The sequence below is a fragment of the Bos taurus genome, chromosome 3 (assembly GCF_002263795.3).
Source record: "Bos taurus isolate L1 Dominette 01449 registration number 42190680 breed Hereford chromosome 3, ARS-UCD2.0, whole genome shotgun sequence".
Taxonomy (NCBI): Eukaryota; Metazoa; Chordata; class Mammalia; order Artiodactyla; family Bovidae; genus Bos; species Bos taurus.
In genome coordinates this window covers 106,589,098-106,604,446 of record NC_037330.1, presented here as the reverse complement: position 1 = coordinate 106,604,446, position 15,349 = coordinate 106,589,098, and the positions used below count along the sequence as shown (strand labels likewise).

The window sequence follows — 15,349 nt, the reverse complement described above, 5'->3', positions numbered from 1 at the left end:
GGTTCCGGTCCCCACTTCAGTGCTCTTCACACCACACTAGGCTGTGGCTGCAGTCACTTTGTATAAAAACCTATAACCTGGGTGAGATGAAAGATGAAGGACGGTTTTTATTTCCTAAGATAAGGGCTTGGGTGGGGCGTGGTATTTTTTTCAATCACCTTGCCTGTATCAGTGAGCTTGAGTGGGTACAAAGTCATATGGAGAATTACCACAAAAATACTAATTTTGAGAGAGGTTGATTATAGATCCTTCTCAAAGATCCTTTCTGGCATTTTCAAATTTTGTGCCCTGTTTCAAAGTTATGGTTCTCCTTTTAACTTTGAAAATCTTAAGTAATTGAATCCCCGCACTCCCTCCACCACCCCTGCAGTTCTCTTTGAATTAAACAATTTTAGGAATTCCATTTCTCCAACCATATGTTTGATTTTTGTTTTGAGGTCTCATGATTCTCTTCTGTTGCCTCTTTATTTTGGGAAGAGGATAATTTATGCAATAGGAAACTCCAAATGTTGATAGGGTTGGGAAGTTGGCATATTTGGCAGGAAAAAAAGGAAAAATAAATATCAGAAAATCATGCATGTTATAATATCGAAATAATTGTTGAAAACTACTTACAGTCAGCATGGTAGATTAAATTTTTAATTTCTTCAACTAAATTTTAGTATAAACACTATCTAATCATTTGTTCAGCTGAAGAAAATTTTCTGCTGATGACAATCACAATTAGAGAATATTTAAGGGTTTATTTCTAAAATAATGTGGAAAATCAAATTTCCTTCTAAGCTTGTAATGATGATGATGCTTTGCAAGGGTTTCCTTGAGACTTGAGATTATTTGCTGTTTTCCATTTAACTTTTGAGCACACTGTATTCAGAAGCTGACATCCACCTCATAGCTACCTTCTCTTTTATGGAAGCAAACTAGCTTAACAAAGAATTGTAGTGGATTTTAATTTGGGCAGTGTCTTTGAAAGACTCAAAGTGAGCTAAGGCCTTGTCTGCCCTCCACCTTCCCCTTTGGGGCAGGGTCACAACCCTCAGCACTTAAACTTTATTCCAGTAGAAAGTACGTCAAGACCGTGGCCTTTAACTTTTCCATATTTTAAGTTTTCTGTGAAAAATGCAAAAGAATGAGAGTTAAAATTCACCCCAAACTGCGAACTTGTCACTCCATCTGAATACAGTCTGCTTCGTTAGGGGCGTATCGACCCGCCCTGCCCCCCAGCGCCCTGGCTCACCTGTGTCCTTGGCCCTGCAGTTCGGGGACTCCCAGCAGCTGCGGCTGGTCCGCATCCTGCGCAGCACCGTGATGGTCCGCGTTGGTGGAGGGTGGATGGCCCTGGATGAGTTCCTCGTGAAAAACGACCCCTGCCGAGGTAAGAAGCCACGCTCAGCACACGTTACTTGTCAGCCGTGCCCTCACCACTGGTCTTCGTGATCCCATGGGGTGCTGACAGTGGGATCTGTTCGGTGTCTGTCGTTAAGCTGCCCAGATGTCACCCCAGTTAGTGCAGATGGGAACTTGGTCGGGGTGCCAGGGCAGACCAGGGGAGAGGGCAGGAGGGGTGGATGCTGTTGAGGGAGATGGGTTTCTAGAAACACAGTAAATAAGAATTAGGAATTTATTGGTGTCATGAAATATTTCCGTGTGAGGTGTTACACTAACACCAGCCTGGAAAGAAGCCCTAAAAAGGCCTGTCAGCTCCCTGTTGGTGCTGCTGCTGACCTTGCCTGGAATTTGTGCGTCTCAAAGTCGGGGAGGGTACTAGGCCCCTCCGGGGAGGAGAGGACTGGGATCTCCTTTAACCAGAAGGATGAAGAACATCTGGCAGCGGGCCTGGGCACTTGTAAGGCAGGGAGTCACCTGAGTGGGTCCGTGAGGTCTCGGTCTGCTTCATCCTACAAAGGCTGGCACACTAGCCCTGAGGCCAGAGAGAACGGCCAGCTGAGTGTGAGCGATGGCGCCTGCCGCTGGAGGCGTGTGGGGCCGCGGCCAGTGGGAGATGGTCAGATCCCGGTCGTGCATCCCCTTCAGCTGCTCCTTCCCAGCTGCATGTGGGTACGCAGGAGCCTCCCCGACTCTCCGCCGGTTTGTCTTTCTTGACCAATTTCTGCGTTTCCTGCTCTGTTTCTTTGTGTTTATGTATTTTTTATTCTAGTGCACCATCCTGGGAGTAAAATAAAGCGCTCTGATTCCAGCTCCTCGATTTCCAGTCAGTCTCCCATAGGTTGGCTTTTAAGCTTTGTCCCTCTTACCCACATCCCGGCCTGTTGAGAATGGCTTTGCTTTTTAAACTTTAGCATCTCTTGGCTCTGTGGTATCTGCTGCCTTTATGAATGCTTTGAAATAGCCAAACCATAGCTCTTCTAACTATTTTAAGTTGAAAAAGCATAAAATGTGCCTGTTGAGACAGTATCCGTGGAATTTGTTCTGAGTTTCTGTTTAACAAATACTTACAGGTTTTTATACTACACACTATTATAATCATTTTACCAATAATAACACATTTTCACCTCTAGGAGGTGTAGCTACTATTATTATCTCCATTATATAAAATAGCAAATTGAAGCACAGAAAAGGTAAACAACCTTCCTGAGGAGAGGCAGCTAATCAATGGCAGAGACAGGGTTCAGATCCCACAGTCTGGCTCCTGACCTACATGCTGCGTGTCTCGTGGGCTAACATACCCATCACCATCCCTTCTTATATGTGTGTTACTGCGTAATTAAATTGGTAAGGCTTACTTTATAAACCTAACAGAAATGTTTACAGTACTGTTACGTCGCTTCTTTGGATGTGACTTATTGTCAGAATCTGAAGCATTTAAAGCTAAAGGTTCTGGGACTTCCGGGCAGTCTAGCAATTGGGATTTTGCCTTCCAGTGTAGGGAGCACGGGTTCAGTCCCTGGTCGGGGAGCTAACATCCCATGTGCTTCCTGGCCCAAAATCCAAAACATGAAACAGAAGCGATATTGTAACAGATTCAGTAAAGACTTTAAAACTGGTCCACATCAAGACAATCTTTAAAAATAAATTAAAAATAAAGAGGGTTCTCACATAAATTCAGATACGCTCATAAATTCCTCTTAACTCATTCTGCATATACTCCAATAAACCCAGAGAAATAATAGGGCAATAGTCTTCATTAGAAATTTCTTTTTATTAAAGTAGTTAGTTTTAAAAACACTTATTCTGATGAAAACTAGAGCAGGTTTAAATCTATTTTGGAATTTAATTATATCACGAACCAATTTCTTTGCTATAAAAATCCCTTTGATTATTTCCAATGAGAAGCAATATATATTTCTTTTTAACCTTAAGTCAGTAAAATAAGATTATTCATTTCCAAATCTATTAATAAAGTTTTATTTTTCATGTCATGTGTGATTGAACTGCATGTGACATTCTGGAATCTTTGCCTGTTTGCTGCCTGCTCTACTTGCTCTATTTACGATAACATTGTGCTGCTGGCCAAGGAGAACACTGCTTGCTTTTCCTTATCTTGTTAGCTAGAAATTGGAACCCCCAAGGATATATGGGAGGGCCATCTAGGAGCTATTTTCTGTGGAACATAGTAGCCTTTTTCAGCATCTCTTGGAGCAGACAAGGTAAGGCTCACCCTTATGCCCTCCCAAGGGTGCCCTCATCCTGATTCCATTGGCTATAGAGTCCAGAACTCCTGTTAGGCTTAAATATCATAACTCTACCATGATGGACAGGATGAGCTACATCCCAGCAAATAAAAGTTGTGCTAATAAAGAAACACTTAAGGGCCCAGGCAGATGTAATAAGTGACTTGGAAGGGCATGAACGTCACAATGAGAAGCTGCCTAGGATTCTGTGAGGATTACTATGGCTTCTTGAAGCTCCACTTTGGTGGACTTTTTATTCATTTGGATTGCATTTACTTGGCTGTACCATAGAGAATGTTGTTCTATGGAGAGTACAAAATTTATAATATTAATGTTGCGTAATCGTGTTATCTGCCATTACATAGCTGTTTAAGATGATGAAAGCTATCTCAGCCTGCACATTTCTGTAACCAAATGTAAAGGTTAAAGTAGTCAACTCAGTAGGTTCCTGGTACTGCCAGAATTGGAGATTTGACTTTCTGAATTGAGCCGTGGCAAAGGCAATCATGTTTGGATGGAGATAATGAATACGTGCACATTTACCCTAGGGGTCCGTGAATGTTTCTGAGCATTAGACAGATTAGTTCCCTGCAATTTTACTGACTATCTAGAAAAACTTTATTGTGAAGATTTAAAAGACAGTTTGGCTTAGAACTGATTTTTTAATTATATGGTAAAATACATGTAACTTACCATCCTGACCATTTTTAGGTGTACAGGTCAGTAGCACATTAACACTGTTGCACTAGTATCACAATCCGCAAGCTCCCATCCACAGAACTCTTCATCTCGGTATACCAGAACTCTGCCCGGTAAACAGTGGAAGTGAATTTTACCTAACAGGCATGTTGCAGCCAAAATCAGTGGCTAGCAGTAGTCTCTTAGAAAAATGATGATCTCTCTGGTGGTTGAAAAACTGAACTTGAAATGACTGCCTTTGGGGTCTGGGCCCTAAGATATGATCTTTTAAAAAAAAAAAACAAAAAAGGCATGGTCAAACGCATCTGTAAGTAAGCAGGTTTCTTTACTGCAGGACTTTTCAGAGTTTATAAAATGCTGATTGCATTAGGGCTCTCCTAGAGAGAGAGAGGGAAAAAAATGTAGAATCCAGTGTTTACTAAACTTCTCTTCGTAGGAAACCCCTCAGAAGCCTCAGTTTGGGAAATGCTGCTGTAAGCAATGAAAGACCATGGAAAGGTTTTACACTGTTTAGAGAGATCAGATTGCTATTTAGAAATTCAGTCTGGGGAATGAGGAGTGAGGGAGGGATGGGGTTGAGATGAGAAACACAGAGACCATTTGGAAGCCTGTTACAGTGGTCCAGGGTTGGGGAGATGCTCCGTGAACCACATAAGTTTGAGGTGTGCCAGAAGTCTGAGGGGATTCAGGAAGTATTAGAAGGTGGAGTCAATGGTAGGCTGAACTGCCATCATGAGGGAGGGGCCTACGTCAACAGCCAGGTTTCTGCTTCAGTCATGTCTAATCAGTATTGGAGGTAAGGGTCTGGCATCCAGGAGAAGGTCTGCACTGGGGGTGTAACTGAGAGGCAGGCAGGACCTGATGATGGTGCTAAAGTCTCCCGTGGATGAGCTCCTCCCCAGGTTGAAAGTCTAAGAGGGAGAACAGGACTGCGGACAGAACCAGGGGGACATCAGCATTGAAGAAGTGAGTGGGACGGGGTAGTCTGCAGGAGGACACAGGCAGGGGTCTTAGAAGCCAAGGGAGAGTATTTCAAGAGGAAAATAGTAACTCCCCCACTTGTTGTCGTTTGACAACAGCAGAGAAGAGTTTTTACCTGTCAGGTTTATCTGGTCTTTACCTGTTTTCAGGTGACATACATGAGTGCACACATACTCTCTCAATACAGAGAGCACTGGCCAGAGTGAGGTAAATGGAATGTATTCATGACGTTATTTTTGAGAGTGTACACTGGTGTAAAGTTTTGTAGAGCAGTTGCTGTTTAGTTGCTAAGTATGTCTGATTCTTTGTGACCCCATGGACTATATATATAACCCACCAGGCTCCTCTGTCCATAGAATTTCCCAGGCAAGAATACTGGAGTGGGTTGCCATTTCCTTCTCCAGGGAATCTTCCCAACCCAGGGATCAAACCCACACTTCCTGCTTGGCAGGCAGATTCTTTACCACTGGGTCACCAGGGAAGCTGTAGATCAGTTGACAAGTACCAAAAACCTTGAGTGTGCATCCTTTCTCCCCAGCAAATGCACTTGTAAAGACTTACCTTAAAAGGAAGTCATGGATGGGCACAAAAACTTTTTTCACAGCATTGTATACAGTGTGTTAAAAATTATGAACAAACACAACACAGGGTTGGTGAAATAAACTCATTTCAATATGATGAAATAGTACTTTGCAGCTAGCTGAAGTTATGTCACATATATCAAGCATGGAGAAATGTTTCTGATGTTTCTGCATTTTTTATATATGGACATACATATACACAAAGTTGTGCAGAGGAATAAAGATACTAACAGTTCAATGGTATTGTCCCCTAAGGTTAAGCAGTTTTAATTCTTTGTAGTTTTCTGTAGATTTCAACCTTTCTACAATTTAAAAGCATCCCCTGAGGCAGAAGTGGTCTGTGACCCTTGCCAGTGATTACCCCGGGGAGGGGGCTTGTTAGAGGGGCATGGAGCCCAGAGTGGGATGAGCTCGTGTAGCTGATGATACAGGGAGCTGGGGGTGGGCAGAGGGCAGCTCGGGTGGAAGATGAGGATTCTGGTTCGAGTTCTTGCGTAGTTTTCCCTGCCCTCAGCCTCTGAGTGTTGCAGTTTTCCGTGACGTGGGGATGCTGACTGGCTACCGAGAAGAGTCAAGCATAGTATTTACACGTGATCACGCGCTGTAAACTGGCATGGGGAACATGTTATCATTACATTATTGCATTTAACATGTAATTGCCCTCATCAGTGATGCCATTTCAAAGTCTTCCTCTTGTGTCACTGTGGTGTTTTCTGGAGAGTGAGCTCAGTGAACTGTTAAGCCTCATAGGTTTAAACCACACGTCTGAAGTTCTGTCTGGCCTAGGGTCATAAACAGCTCCTCTGAGGCGTCGTGGTCCTCAGTTGAGTAACGATTTCTGTTTGTCAGTGTTCCTTCAGCACTTGCTGTGCATCCGCCGTTGTGCTGGGCATGTTAACAAACATAAGATAAAATAAATATTTAGCAACACAGAATGTTATTAAGTACCCAGGTTAGTGCTGAAGGAAATTCTCTTTAAGAATCATGAGTTTAGACACTGAGGGAAGTGCTAGAGTTTGGAAAAAGGACGAGTAAGGAACTAGAGGGCCCAGGAATGAACCTTGAAGGGCATGTTCTATTGGGGCCCGAGAAGGAAGGAAACAGGTTAGCATTCCAGGAATGCTACACCGTCAGACAAGAAGGACCCATAGACATCAGTCAACCTGAGTGATCACCTGTAGGGAGGCTGAGGAAACAGAGCCCCAGGCAGGAGGGATCACAGCTGGGAAGAGCCTGGACTGTAACTCAGAGGTTTTGATATCCAGGTTAGCCCTTTTAAGCTGATACTCTGATATGTTATGTCAACTTCACGTATTGAAAAAATTTGGATTTGACTTAGGAATTTAAACCACTCTGCTTATGAAGCCTTGTGCAACCTGATTTAAAGTCTGATTCTACCAAGATTGCTCAAATTTCTTGAGGACTTGTGGGACTGGGCAGGAGAGAGCAATGTATACCATTACCTGAAATCTTCTAAACTTGCAGTTTCTGGCCAAAGTAAAACATCTAATATAGGGGAAAATGGCAAATAGTTTGTTTATGATGGTTCCCTTTTCCCAGGCTTTACTAACAGTCCAGTTCATTTAGACCCATCTTAAACAGGGAGCAGCTTGAGGGTGAATAAGGAGACAGAAGGTGATCACAGAATTAACACCTTTCAGTGAGGTGTGACTTAAGAACACGTTGCAGAGGAATTGTTTCTTTTAAATTCATAATGTCTTTTGCAGTTAACTTGTGTGTTGGCGGTACTTGTTATCTTCCGACCGAATCCAAACGCGGGGTTCTGGTCCAGTGGCCCCGGGAAGCACTGCTGTGTTCCCAGGCTCTCCGGCCGGCGTCCCTCTCCCCCCGCAGGTCTGCCCTCAGCTTCTCGTGGCTTTCAGCTTTTGACCGAATGGTTTCTCACTGGCAAGTTCTGTGCATGGTCTTGATCTCTTTCTCTCTCTCCTCCCACATGTTTGCTTCTTAACAGTTCAGCCCAGATCTTTTTACTGTCCCGAGTTCCTGGACCCCTTTCTTTAGGATTATTACCAACTGAATTCAAGTACAAGAGTCTAGATCAGTGGTCCCCAACCTTTTTGGCACCAGGGACCAGTTTCATGGAAGACAGTTTTTCCACAGAACCAGGGGAGGGGTAGGTTCTGGATGATTCAAGTACATAACGTTCATTGTGCCCTTTATTTCTAACCAAATGCCACTCCTGGTCTGATAGGAGGTACCGGTCTGTGGCCCAGAGGTTGGGGACCCTTGTCTAGATGATGTCAATCTCAGTGATCTGTTTTTCTATACCGTTTCATTACCGTGTGTCCTGCAAGAGTTGAGCAAAAAGTACACATGTCCTGTGAGAGAGAAAAGAGGGGTTTTGATTTAACCTCGGAGGTTTGTGGACTGCTGCACCTGCTCTCTCTTGACCCCGGGGGACAGTGGCGAGGCAAGGTCGTGACTGCAGCATGGGGCGGCGCTTGGCACACAGAGTTCTTTATTACAGCAAACCGAGGGGTTATTAGTTAATGAGTCTGCTGTGGGTAAGAATCATGACAAGGCTGATAAATCAGGAATTTATTTTAAAAGAAGCTGCAGATGGTACTAAACCTATCAATTATGTAACTGTTTTCGTGGGGTCAAGCAGCTGTGTGACCACCGAAGATACACTTTCTCAAGGTTGACTGTCCCTGTGTGTGTGTGTTTATTCCTTTTCTAGCTCGAGGTAGAACTAACATCGAACTTAGAGAGAAATTCATCCTCCCTGAGGGGGCATCCCAGGGCATGACCCCTTTCCGGTCCCGGGGTCGAAGGTCCAAACCATCTTCCCGCGCAGCCTCCCCTACTCGCTCCAGCTCAAGTGCTAGTCAGAGTAACCACAGCTGTACATCCATGCCGTCTTCTCCAGCCACCCCAGCCAGTGGCACCAAGGTACGTACAGCCTCGGGTATGACCTCCTGCCCCGCTCCCAGCTCTGCACGTGGCCATTGTTCAGTGTAGCCTCTGAAAGACTCCAGTGAGGAGAGGAACTTGCAGACATATAGACCAGGCTGGCCAGGCCCTAGTGGTACACAGATCTGGACCCTTAATATGGCCGCAAAGGACGTTTAAATAGGAATTGAGTCGTTAGGTCCAAAGTGCTTCTTTCCACCTGTTCCCATTTTGAGTTTGAACCCATGCAGAGTTACTGATCTTGAAAATCCAGGCACTGTCTGTGCAGCTGGAGCTAAGAAAGAGAGAAGCTCGTTGTGATGATGGGTTGTAGATGAAGAATGCTGCTGCCTTTCTGCCTCGGCCCCTTTCACCCCGTTGGACTGATGCACATTTTATTTTGTTTTCTGTTTCTTTAAAATTTAGTGTCTTCTATTTATTATTTATTTATTTTATGTTCCCAATTTGCTCCTTTTGTGTTCCACTTTCAATTGTTCCCGTCCTTCCCTTTGGATTTCCGTTTCACAGACTCCGCTTCAGTTCTCTCGCTGTTATGACAAACCCTGGCTGGTAAACAGTAGAGCTGGCACCCCTGTCAGGGGCAGCCACTATCCTGACCTCCAGCTGCCCAGCCCCGAGGTAGAGTATGGCTTTGCTGACTAAGGACACAGGCACGACCAGGCCCTCGCTCATGCCGAGAACCTGACCAGCTCTTCCTCCTGACACGAGTCCGTGCTCTTTTCCATCTTTGTGGTGTTTGCTTTCACAGCTGATTCATCCCGTCCATTGTCTTTCAGGGGTTTCTAACTCGGATTCACCAAAATTGGAGATAAATAAGAGATGCCTGAGACTGGATTGTGTAACAACTTCCCAACAGTCCTTAGAATGATACTTGCTCAGGGTGGTAAACAGTGGTCATTTGTGGTGATTTGTTTATCAATATTGTTTATAATCAGGCCTCTTGGAGTCTCCAGACGTTGTATCTGACACAAACGAGTTATGAACACTTGAAATTCAACGACGGCGCATGTTCAACAGTGTTCTACCTTTGCTTAGGACAGAAGAGTGGCTGGCAGCCTCCCGCCCGGAGTCACATTCCGGGGGTGGTTGGTGTTGCCACACTGGTCCGAGGCTTGGGCGCTGCCTCCTTCAGCCAAGCATAGCATTTGTGGACACTGCTCTGAGGCTTGGGTTTTAGTTTCTGAATTCCTTGGCCCAGGCACTTGGGTTTCAATAGCCTTGATTTGAATACACATGCCAGCGGCTCAGCATGTTCACGTGCAGTCATTAAAATGCCCAAGTGCCTTTGGAAGAGCAGTGTTTCAGAAATAAGATGTGGACTAGCAGCCTGTCTGATAGCTGTACAACTGGCACTCTAGCTCCTGCCGGGAAACACTGGGTTCTTGTGCCTCAGAATGTGGCACTGTGTCTAGTCGTGTAAAGCTTCAACCAGTGTAAACAGGAGGTACAAGAAGCCAGTGTCCACAATGGACTCGCTTCTCTGGGTTTCATCCCGCTTCAGTTCAGAAATACATCTGGCTTAGAACGTGATCTGGGGACCCACTGACACTAAATCCCCGTGATTCAACCTGCCTATCCTGCTTTTTCTTCTTTAGTGGCTCCAGTTTCATGAAAGTCTCAAAAGTTCTAGAATTTTTAATGTTTTAATTATGAAGTGCCAATTCTCATAGGATTCTGGTAGATCAGCTTTTCTGTCTTAAGGTTTTACCTTTGGTTTCCTTTCATTTCAAGATTTCATCTTCTCTTAACTACTGGTATTCTGCACACTGTCCTGGCGCAGACTCCCAGCCCAACATCTCTGGGGCCACGTCTGCCCAGCAGCAGTAGCTTCTGAAACTGGTGCTCTTCCTCCTGTGTGGGCCAGGAGGGTTTGTGCTGGAATGTAAATCCCTCTGTTGCTTTTGCTCTTTCTTTATAAAGAAAAAAGAAACACAACAAAATGGGTTGCTTTACTCTTTTCTTTGTATAAACATCTTAAAAGTCCTGGAAAACAATTTACATGATTGATTTCAAAGAAAAATTAGAAGAGCTGTGGCATGAGTGATACTCAAAATAGATTTAAAATATTTTCTCTCCAGATTCTTTAAAAAAATATACACTCAGATGGTAAATGGAGCTACTACCAGCATCAGTAATGATACATACATCTAGCCAGCTCTTTGCCACTTTGGGAAGTGCTTCTGCATGCGACTTATTCACTCAACAAGTTTATATTGAGCCCCTCGTCTGTGCCAGATGTAGTATTAGGTGTCTAGGGTGTGACAGGGAGCAAAGTAAGTCCCTGCTTTTCTGGAGTTTCTGCTTTAACCTGGGAGATTTCAGGCAGCAAACAGGGAGCCTTCCTGGGCTGTTGAAGGGATAGCAGCAGGCCAGTGGCTGTGGTGGACTGAACACAAGGGAGTGTGTAGCAGTGGGGTTCGGAGAGGCAGGCTCCTTCCCTGGTCTCCAGGGCGAGAAGTGGAGGCATGCATGCCAGTGTATGTTAAGTCCAGACCCAGGCCCTTCTGGTCCCAGGCCATTCAGAGCCTTGTTCCTCATACCACAGCCCCACTCTCGTGTGCTTCTCCTAATCATTTATTTGATCAGGTCAAGTAATTTAATCTTCATTCTACCAGTGAAGAAATAGATCTACTTCAGTGAATTTACTGCATCTCTGTGATAGGGACTGGAGTAATATTTGGATCTCCATGTTAACAATTTGGGGTTAGAATTCATATGTCACATGCTGCTGCTGCTGCTGCTAAGTCGCTTCAGTCATGTCCGACTCTGTACGACCCCGTAGACGGCAGCCCACCAGGCTCCCCTGTCCCTGGGATTCTCCAGGCAAGAATACTGGAGTAGGTTGCCATTTCCCTCTCCAATGCATGAAAGTGAAAAGTGAAATTGAAGTCGCTCAGTCGTGTCCGACTCTTAGCGACCCCATGGACTGCGGCCCACCAGGGTCCTCCGTCCATGGGATTTTCCAGGCAAGAGTACTGGAGTGGGGTGCCATTGCCTTCTCCAGCCCCAAAACTTTGATACTTTGGAGTATTTGGATTTCTTACCTTTACTCATTTATCATATTTCTGTTTGTTATGACTATTGTAATCTTAGCATTTGAGGATTTTTTTTTTTTCTAGTAGAAATTTGTCAATAAGATAAAAGGCATTGGAAGACATTTTAAAACCTTAAATTGGCACATGAAGGCTTTATTTTGGAAATGCTCCAAATTCATGACCTAGCATACTTTCAAAATAAATCATTGTTTTCCTGGACTTTTAACTAGCTTTTCAGTTTTTTAGAAAATTAGGAGGGCTTAAGTAAACCTTGTAAAGTGGAATTTCTGTCAACAATTTCACCAAGTAAATATGACCTTTTTATTTTTTTTAAGGTTATTCCATCAACAGGCAGCAAGTTGAAACGACCCACACCCGCCTTCCATTCAAGTCGAACGTCACTTGCTGGCGATACTAGCAACAGTTCTTCCCCCGCGTCCACGGGTGCCAAAACTAACCGGGCAGGTAAGGACCTGCCCCAGCTCTTCCCCACTGCGGGTAGGGGCGAGGGCATGGCCAGGCCCTCTGGAAACAGCAGGCTCCCCGCACTGCTTCACTCCTCCCTGAGGAGCAGAGATGGAGAGAAACACAGATGCGGTGCCCAGAGGACAGCTGGCTCAAACCTTGCCTCCCGAGAGCAGGCGCTCCCACAGCCAAAGCCACAGCACCTGTTCGCCATCAGAAACGATTGTACGGGGGAGAATGTAAGGGGGAAAGGGCCTCCTAGAGCCAGGCCTTCCTAACACACCGTATTTATGTTGGCTCGGAGCTGAGAGTCAGGGGAGGATCACGTCTGCTCACTTGTGGACGTTCCTCCTGGGAACCTAGGGCTTTGGCTTCCACTTGCTGCTGTTTACCGGCCCTCCTGCCCCCCATTCTTAGTCCGCCCATGCGGCTCTCTCCTCCGAGCTGAGGCCCAGGGCAGCCCCGCTCCGCTCTGCCATGGGGACGTGTGAGGTGATGGTGCTGCTGATAGAAGCTGCTTTCTGTTCCTCAGGACGCTTCTCAGGTAGAAGCCCAAAGTCAGAAAAGGCTTCGGCAACTTCTGTGTAGGTGAGAGAACCAAGATTCAGAAAGACTCTGGTTTGCCCATGGTCACTCAGCACGTCAGGTGGTATTAGGATCAGAACCCTGGCCTCTGGTTCTTTTGTTCTCCACACCACCGCCACCATGCCCTCCACCCACCCACCAGTGCTGTCTCTATTAAGTCTGCCACTTTATTCTTAAATTCCAGACCCTAAAAAGTCAGCCAGTCGCCCTGGAAGTCGAGCTGGCAGTCGGGCCGGGAGTCGAGCCAGCAGCCGTCGAGGAAGCGATGCCTCTGACTTTGACCTTTTAGAGACACAGTCTGCGTGTTCAGACACTTCAGAGAGCAGTGCCGCAGGGGGCCAGGGCAGCTCCAGGAGGGGGCTCAACAAGCCTTCCAAAATCCCCACCATGTCCAAGAAGACCACCACTGCCTCCCCCAGGACTCCGGGCCCCAAGCGATAACACTGTACAAGCACCCCCAAGCCTCTCTCCACTTTGAATCCTGCTCCATGCATTGGGTGTATATTTATTCTGAATGGGAGAAGTTATATTGTTAAAAGTGTAAAAGAATAATTGTGTTATGAAGCTGCCTTATTTTTTTTTTCTTTTTGTAAGTTACTATTTTCATGTGAATATTTATGTAGATAAAATTTGCCTCCTGGTAACCCTGTAATGGATGGGGCCCAGAAATGAAATATTTGAGAACAAGCAAAAAGGTCAAGATGCAAATGTGTATTAAAAAAAAAAGCCTCTAAATAGGGTTTCTTTGCGGTGCAGGGTTGTAAACCTGCTTTATCTTTTAGGATTATTCCTAAATGCATCTTCTTTATAAACTTGACTTGCTATCTCAGCAAGATAAATTATATTAAAAAAAAAAAATAAGAATCCTGCAGTGTTTAGGAACTCTTTTTTTGTAAATCACAGACACCTCAATTAGTGAGAACTGAGGGGAGGGCACTTCTGATTGCTTTTTCCATTGTTTTTAATGTTGTGTGATTTTAGCTGAAGAGAGGGAACCTCATGTAGGTAATGTTTGCACATGATACAGCAAAAGGAGTTCATTGCAATACTGTCTTTGAATACTGTCTCAGTACTGGGCGTTTAAAGGACAAATAGCTGCTAGAATTCAGGGGGTAAACGTAACTCTTCAGAAGACGTCAGAACATTGGGGGTTTGTAAGAGTCCTGGTTCATAACTTCCTATCCAACCTGGCCGCTAATAACTCATGTGCTCACTGGGACCCAGGCCGTCAGCAAAGGGAGACTCCCTGGTGGCATCATGAATTACAGTTTGTTTATCTGCATTTTTTGCTATTTATTTAAAATGGTCGATCAACTTCCCACAAACCGAGGAATGAATTCCACAAGCCTATTTTGAAAATGTGGACATAAAACAAAACATTCGCTCATCCTTTAAAGGAGTTCACCAGCACACTTGTTAACAAGTCCCGTTTGCTTCCGTCTTTTTTTGTGCGTAATAAAGTCAACTGACCAAGTGACCATGAAGAGGGGCTGACTGGGGCTCCTGATTTTTAGCTGCTGTTCCTCTTCAGCTCCGACCATGTTGCTGTGTGATTATCTCAATTGGTTTTAATTGAGGCAGAAACTGAAGCTCTACCAATGAACTGTTTAAAAACAAGACACACTTTTGTATTAAAATTGCTTGCAGTAACAAATATTTTGTATTTCCTGCCTTTTTTTTCTCAACCATTACCTTATATATAACATATTACTCTGGGGAATGATTGTGTTTTAGGTACTTCAGTGTTTTATTCAAATCCAGATATCTTGGATAAATTATGGAGCTCATTAATAATTTTTTCCTTGTATATCTTATTCTTATTAATTTCATTTAACAAGGGAACAAAGAAATAGACGGTTATTAATGTAAATCTGTAGGGCTATCTACCCCACTTACATCATTAAACAAATAACCAGTATGTAAGAAGATTTCTGTTGTAGAAATCACAGGCCTTAGAGCTTCAGAATATGGGCCAGTTTCCCACAGTATGCTGAAATTTCTGGTTAAATGGTAGAATAAATAGGATTTCAGAGGTAGAAACAAAAGTGGTCATCAAATCTAGCTCCTTTGTTTTATAGACAGAGAAACAAATGGGAAAGTGGGAAGAAAGTAATTTTCCCGTGATCACATAATAAATAAACGGCAGGAGTGGACCTTGAATCTAGTCCTTGGCTCCCTATCCAAGCCTGCCAGTTCTTTTCCCTTCAGCCCCTCGTTGGCTTTTAATTAGAACAGCCAAATATTAAGTAACTCTGACACAGGAGTTAGACTAGGAAATAACTAGAGAACTTTAGAGGTAAGAGGGATTCAACCTCATCCACCTGCATCCTTGCTCATTGGGTCACACTCCCCTTGTGATATGGGAATTCAATAAGAAGGACACAGGATTGCCAGAGCTGTTTGAGGCCAAATATCCCAAGAGAATGTGCAGCCTGAC

At 44.5% G+C, this 15,349-nt stretch overlaps 1 protein-coding gene across 17 annotated transcripts in view; it reads left to right on the top strand.

Annotated features, from left to right (window-relative positions):
* The window catches only part of MACF1 (microtubule actin crosslinking factor 1), a 340,927-nt gene extending 326,230 nt beyond the window's left edge, over positions 1-14,697 (top strand). For 8 of the 17 annotated variants that reach the window (XM_059882759.1, XM_059882773.1, XM_059882757.1 and 5 more), the window contains 6 exons: positions 1,258-1,375; positions 2,159-2,227; positions 8,595-8,806; positions 9,335-9,445; positions 12,198-12,327; positions 13,097-14,566. In XM_059882759.1, the coding sequence (XP_059738742.1) occupies positions 1,258-1,375; positions 2,159-2,227; positions 8,595-8,806; positions 9,335-9,445; positions 12,198-12,327; positions 13,097-13,353 (897 nt within the window). In that variant the 3' untranslated portion in view covers positions 13,354-14,566. Of the gene's footprint in view, positions 1-1,257; positions 1,376-2,158; positions 2,228-8,594; positions 8,807-9,334; positions 9,446-12,197; positions 12,328-13,096 lie in introns of all 17 variants that reach the window. The other 9 variants (XM_059882785.1, XM_059882784.1, XM_059882780.1 and 6 more) reach the window with 4 other exon arrangements.
* Positions 14,698-15,349: the final 652 nt, after the last annotated feature.